We start from the raw sequence: 7,127 nt of genomic DNA, 5'->3' as shown, positions 1-7,127 counted from the left end.
TCGCCAGTCCAGGTTCGATGCATGAGACAGGGTGCTCGGGACTGGTGCACTGGGATGACCCAGAGGGATGGGAGGGGAGTTCAGGATGGGGAACACATGTACACCCGTGGCAGATTCATGTCAATGTATGGCAGAACCACTACAATATTGTAGAGTAATTAGCCTCCAATTAAAATAAATTTATATTAAAAAATAAAATAGACCTAATGTGTATTTTATAACATTGTAATTACATATATATTTCATTGATGATGGAGAAGGTAATGGCACCCCACTCCAGTACTCTTGCCTGGAAAATCCCATGGGCGGAAGAGCCTGGTAGGCTGCAGTCCATGGGGTCGCTAAGAGTCGGACACGACTGAGCAACTTCACTTTCACTTTTCACTTTCATGCATTGGAAAAGGAAATGGCAACCCACTCCAGTGTTCTTGCCTGGAGAATCCCAGGGATGGGGGAGCCTGGTGGGCTACTGTCTATGGAGTCGCACAGAGTCTGACATGACTGAAGTGACTTAGCTGTTCATTGAAGAGTGTGGTGGTAAAGTTTTCTCAAGATGAAACCCAGAAGAGAGCTTCATCTGTCTTCTTACTTTTCTCCCCTGCTTCCTCTGGGTATGCCCCAAACACATGTGTTCGGTTAGGTACCATTACATAAGTTAACCAAACTCAGCTGTTCCCTGAGCTTCATACAAACATTACCTGTTGATTATGGAAGGTGTTCTTGTTGACTGTGTTAAGTTACGCATTCTGATATATAAATATCAATGCTGGGGGCAAAATTAGTAACTTCCTAATTTTTTTTTTAAACTTTATCTTTTAGTATTTCTTTTTTTTTTTTTTTTCCTCCTGTAGGGCATGTGTATTGTGTGTTGTCAGTCTCAAAATCCAAATGCCTATCTGAATCAATTGCTGGGGAATGTTATTGAGCAGTATATCGGGCGATTTCTTCCAGCCTCAGCTCATGTCTTAGGTCTTGGACAACATCCTGTTTTGTTGGCATTGAAAAACTCAGCCAGTGTTCCACCGATGTCATTGCTAAAGAAATGCATTGTCCATGTCATAAGGTAAATCTAAATATTAAGAATAAGTGGTATTTATAATGTATTATTCTCTATTAAAAACAGAATAGTTTTTTATTTTCTCTATTAAATAATAAATTTCTCTAATAATTTTCTGTATTAAAAAATAACAGAAGTATTGGCAACCTGTAGGATTCTATCTCAGAATTTATCAGAATGACTTGGCAGCCTAAGACAGAGCTCTTTAAATTGTTTTCTCTGAATTGCTTGTTTTCTCTGTATTGCTATTATTTTTCTTATATATGTCCTGCTGCTGCTGTTTAGTCACTAAGTTGTGTCCAAATCTTTTGTGACCCTGTGGACTGTAGCCCACCAGGCTCTTCTGTCCATCTGGGAAGTCCATATATGTATATGTCAAATATATATATATATATGAGAAGGAAATGGCAACCCATTCCAGTATTCTTGTCTGGGAAGTCCCATGGACAGAAGTGCCTGGTGGGCTACAATCCATGGGGTTGCAAAGGAGTCAGACATGACTTAGCAACTAAATAACAACATGTATATGTATTATTTTTTATCAGTTAAACACTGATTGTATTTTGTACTGTATAAAATGAAGTAATTATAAGAGATAGTTAAGTGAAAAGAAGAACGCTAATATGAAAAAGGAAGCAATATGAAGTCATTTTTCTTTTAGTCTTCTCTGTCTTAATAACTGTTTTATTACTGGGCAAATGAATCAATGAAACTTCTTAGGTTTTCTACTAAACTCCGTATCTTCTAACTGCAACATTAGAAACCACCTTTTTTTTTTGGTGTTCATTGAAGTATTTAGCTTCATATGAAATTAGTTTTTAAACTTTTAAGATGCTATGGTGATATATATTATTCTTAGTGGGTTTTTTTTCTGTGTTTTTAATGATCTGATAACTTTAATATCCTAATATTATCTGTCACCTCACGTTACAGAATTCCATGTCTGAGATCTTTTCTCCCCCTGACTTTTTCTGTGTGTTCCTAGTGTTCTGTTACTCAGGTTTGAAAGCTTCATATTCTTTTGTTTCCTCTCCCTTTTCAACCTTTGGCAAATGATCATCTCCTTCCCTTTTCACATCCCTTTTTTATCACATTATACCTACATCATAGCCAGAGTCTCATAACTACTTTCACTATCTCTAGTCTTAATGGCACCCCACTCCAGTACTCTTGCCTGGAAAATCCCATGGACGGAGGATCCTGGTAGGGCTGCAGTCCATGGGGTCGCAAAGAGTCAGACACGACTGAGCGACTTCACTTTCACTTTTCACTTTCATTCATTGGAGAAGGAAATGGCAACCCACTCCAGTGTTCTTGCCTAGAGAATCCCAGGGACGGGGGAGCCTGGTGGGCTGCCGTCTATGGGGTTGCACAGAGTCGGACACGACTGAAGCGACTTAGCAGCAGCAGTCTTTTCTTCCAGTCGCACCTAAACAATTCTTCAGAATACTTTTCCTAAAATGTTTTTCCAGTGTGACACTTCCTTACCCTCAAACTTTCTTTGTTTGCTGTCCATGATCTGTCACTTAACTTTCCCATATATATGTCATCATATACAAATCCTAATGATATTGGTTTAATTATCACCCTTCCAAAATACTTCACCATTCCCTATATCACAGCTTTGTTCAGACCATTTTCTCCATTAAAATGCTATCTACTGGGCTACATACTCCTAGGCTTTATGAGACCTAATATCTCAGTGTACCATGACGCTTCTTTCCTTCTTCTGGAGCCTTGTGTTCTGTATAATTCAGTTCTCAGAATCTTGATAGTTTTGCCTAACTAGTATATGAATTTTGCAGCAAGATTATAGTACTCTACCACTGTGTTTGAGACATTGCATAGGTAATTTTAGTAAACCAAATGGCAAGTGCTGAAATGAAATCAAATCTTTAAGACCTTAAAGCTGTTAAAGCCCAATGTTTAAGACCCTGGCTACTTTCCTTGACTTTCCTCTTTACTTTGTATATAGTGAAAATGTTTTTCTTACTGTTTCTAGTTGAAGACCTAAACAAGTAGCAATTCCTTTTTCTTTTTTTCTTTTCACTCAGGAAAGACATAGAGACTGTCTCCTATGATTTCCTCTATTCCAAGCTTCTCTACTCCTATAATTCCCTAGCTTAGGACTCCTTCTACTGAATTCCCAAGAATTCTGGGATTATCTTCCAAAGCACCTATCACACTATAATTGTTCTTTTCTTCTTTATCTAACTTTTCAAATGGACAGTGAGCCATTGCTTTCAGAGACCATATTTTACTTTCTTGTTCTTAGACTTGTACCAAGCATACCACATACTCAATGAATGTTTGTTCTAAGCATTAGAAATTCAGCATTAAACAAAACACATGAAACAATTGACCTCAAAGAATGAATGAATTTTCTAATATGTAATATTTGTTGGAAATCATTGTATGGAGTAGAAATGATGAAGGCATATTTCCGCCCTTAAGGAATTTATAATATTTAGTGATTTCTATGCCTCATTTTGGCAAATTATATCTCTTCGCAAAGTATATGTAGATGTCTGGTTTAGATTTAGCTATATTTGACACTTTTTCATATTGTCTAGACTTTTTAGAAACTGTGCAATTTCCACTTTGCATTTATTCACGTAAAAAACTACACTGAACACCTGCTATGAGTTGAGACCTGTTCTAAGAGGTAGAGATACAAAGATGAGGCAGGTGAGTTATCTTTATGACCTCTGAGTTCAAATGATAGAAGTTGTCCTGCTTTAAAAGAAGATATTAAATCCTAAATTCCCTCTCTAATTCTTTTATTTCATAAGGGAAGGAAGGATACAGGTTGGAATGGAAAGATGATTTCTAGTATAGTTCTCTTATTTGGAAAAATAAGACTCCCTTTCAAATCCATAGATAAATAAATATGAGGAGAGAATCTTTATGCAAAGTCAAATTAAGAAAATGTATCATTGAGGAGCTCATAGGGGAGATCAAGCTTACATTAGAAAGGAAAAAAATTAACAGATTTTTATTAGATTTTGATTGTTTATTTTAAGACCAGGTTGCTTCATATTTGGTTTGTATCTGTATTCTGCTTTGGTCTTTATAGCATGCCAGTAGGATGTGCAGTCATTGCTTCAAAAATCTTAGGTTTGAAGAAAATATGGTAAAATATACATAGTTTTTCAAAATTGTGCTTTATGGATTTCAGAGATAAAATAGGCCATCATCTTTCAAGTGTATGACATTTGATTTTGCTCTATTGAAACTTTAAAGAGAAGGAAGAACAAAATTGTGCTTGTTTTCAGGAAGTCCTACTTTGAGTTTAAAGGATCCTTGCTCCCTCCTCGCTTGGCATCCATTCTGGCCTTCATCCTCCAACTTGTTAAGGAAACTAACACTGATGTTTCTGAGATTGAACTACTTCTCCCTGGAGTATTAAAATGCTTGCTGCTGGTCAGTGAACCTCAAGGTTAGTTCATTTAAGAGTTTGTATTTGTTATACTTTTATGTTCACAAATTAAGAAAGTTTTCAATTCTGTCAGTTAAATTGACAGTTATGAAAATATATGGTTATTTCATATCAACTTAATTTTTATCATAGCTAAAGAATGAACCAGAGAAGGCAATGGCACCCCACTCCAGTACTCTTGCCTGGAAAATCCCATGGATGGAGGAGCCTGTTAGGCTGCAATCCATGGGGTCACTAAGAGTCAGACACGACTGAGCGACTTCACTTTCACTTTTCACTTTCATGCATTGGAGAAGAAAATGGCAGCCCACTCCAGTGTTCTTGCCTGGAGAATCCCAGGGACGGGGGAGCCTGATGGGCTGCCGTCTATGGGGTCGCACAGAGTCAGACACAACTGAAGTGACTTAGCATAGCATAGCACAAAGAATGAACTCCAGCCAATAGCTGAGGTTGGGTGTGATAAAATGGTTAAAAACTGACATGATTCAGTCTAGTTTTTTTTTTTTTCCCCTCCCAAATAGTTGATTTATGTTTATTTAATTTTTGTTCAATTTGTCTCTGATACTGAATGCAACTTGCTAGATATTAAGTGGTAAGGGGGCAGCCTACTCTCTCCTATTCTGGATTCTGCTATAATATGTAAGCTGATCTCTGGGCAAACCTGTAAGTACATGTTGATCCTTTTGTTTTCAGTCTCATCAGCCTTGCTGCCTATGATCACTTAAAAATATTATTTATTTAGTCCCTGCTGTGAGTAGCAGGCCTTAACAAGCTTATTGGGAATATGCAGAATAGTGGCTGTAGTTCTATCCTGAAGGGATTTTTAGTGTAAATAGATGTGTTGTGTGTGTATTTATCATTATAATGTGATCGTTTGGGGCAGGCTTCTCAAATGCTTCTAGTTAAGTACTTCTAACTACTGTGATAAGTGAGTACGGTATACATCCTAAAAAATACGAGGGCAGCATGCAGAGCGGCAGCTAAAAGCTCAGACAGCTCTTTGAAATGTTCTGTTTTATCTCAAAAATTTATGCATGTTTTGTTTTAATCCATGTTATTTTGATATTTAAAAACGGTCCTCTCTGCTTCCAAGCTTGGTTTTGTGAAAAATGTTGTATTATTTTAATGTAAAATACCCTTACTTGATAGTAACACCTCTTCAGTAAAGAATATCCAGAGATAGATCCCAGACTGTTCTTTAGAAATTTTACCTTCTTTGAAAACATTTGCTTGCTTTTAATTTCAGTGAAAGTCTGTTGTACTATATAGTACAAAATTTGAGACAGAGCAGATAGTATAGCATTTTAGCTAGCCTGTTGTTTCAGTGAGTGTAATATTTGTCATGAAGGAGGTCAGGTTTGGGGAGGGGAATTTGCTGCTCATCTGTAGCTAGTGGTGCATTGCATGTTCCAAATAGCAGGTATATAGAATGAATGTTCTATCTCCACATTGTCCTACAAGCTGAAGGAGCAGTGTTTAAACACAGATGTGTGTGATTGGCTCAGAGAAGATGCTAACTCTCCTTGTAGTCTCAGTGTTTTAGAAGGACAGTTTGTAAAACTGTAGAAAGTTAGTGTTATGCCCAAAAATATTTCAGTGTTTACCCAAAATACCTGTACACAAGAGCTTGAGTTCACTTCCAGCATGGTGACATGAGAAGCTCTGCAGCCTTGATCCCCAGGAAAACTGGTGAAAATTGTTTAAAAGAAAGCATTTAAATTCTCTGGAAATGGTCCTAAAAGGGTACACAACAAATGGAGAAATTGTCTACTGAAGCTTGTTAGGAACAACAAGTCTTTGAAATTTGAACCAAGACTACTGCCTTCTCTCTTCCTATCTCAGAGGCATGGCAACTCTGGTAAATTAAAGAATGAGGGTTCCCTCTCCCTGCAGCTTCCAGGAGGAGGGCTGTCTTCCTAAGAGAGGCCAGAGTATCAGTGTTCCTCATCCTGCCTCCTAGCCACCTAATGCTAAGGTTATATTCCGGGGGAGTGTGGGTGAGAAGTGAGGCCTTCATTCTTCCACTCAGCTCCCACTTGTGAGATGGGAGCACTATACTGAGTATGGTATCAATGAGAATACTGGAGTGTTGATTGTCCTTGCTGCAGCTTAGATGTAGAGAATTCATACCAAGAGGATCTGTAGCTGATACCGCTCCTTCCACAAGCATGCAGCACCTAATGTGGGTATGTCAGTCAGAAAATAGTGGGCACCATGATCTCTGTCCCCAGCAACAGAATTTCACCTCTGAACTTTGCCTGAGAGGGGGAGGGGGTAGGAGAAAGCCATAGGACAGATAACTCTGAATTTCTCCCAAAGGAACAGACTTCATTTACAACGAAATGTGAAAAAGTTCAAGCCTGAGGGTGCTGTCAAAAGCAGTGGAGTTTGTGGTTAAAAGGCAATAGGTAGGAGAATGATAGATTTATTAGAGGTGTAAGCTAATTTGTAGGTCAACTAGTTTAGTGAGAGAATTGACTGCAAAAAGCCCTGGGGTGAAAACAAATATCACTAATCTCAGAAATCCCCCCCTTAAAAAAGCCTGGATTTGATAAGATCATACACTTAAACTTTTACTGAGAGAAAATCAGTCAACAGATCCTGCCAGTATGAGAAATCAGATATAGGATT

General features: G+C 37.9%; 1 protein-coding gene across 1 annotated transcript in view; it reads left to right on the top strand.

Moving 5' to 3' along the window:
- Positions 1-7,127, top strand: part of MMS22L (MMS22-like, DNA repair protein) — a 121,678-nt gene that overhangs the window by 104,882 nt on the left and 9,669 nt on the right. The window contains exons 21-22 of the mRNA XM_010834759.1: positions 852-1,063; positions 4,333-4,496. Of these exons, the coding sequence (XP_010833061.1) occupies positions 852-1,063; positions 4,333-4,496 (376 nt within the window). The remainder of the gene's footprint in view (positions 1-851; positions 1,064-4,332; positions 4,497-7,127) is intronic.

Source organism: Bison bison, unplaced genomic scaffold (assembly GCF_000754665.1).
Source record: "Bison bison bison isolate TAMUID 2011002044 unplaced genomic scaffold, Bison_UMD1.0 scf7180017864035, whole genome shotgun sequence".
NCBI classification, from domain to species: Eukaryota; Metazoa; Chordata; class Mammalia; order Artiodactyla; family Bovidae; genus Bison; species Bison bison.
This window is presented reverse-complemented; position numbering and strand designations above follow the sequence as displayed.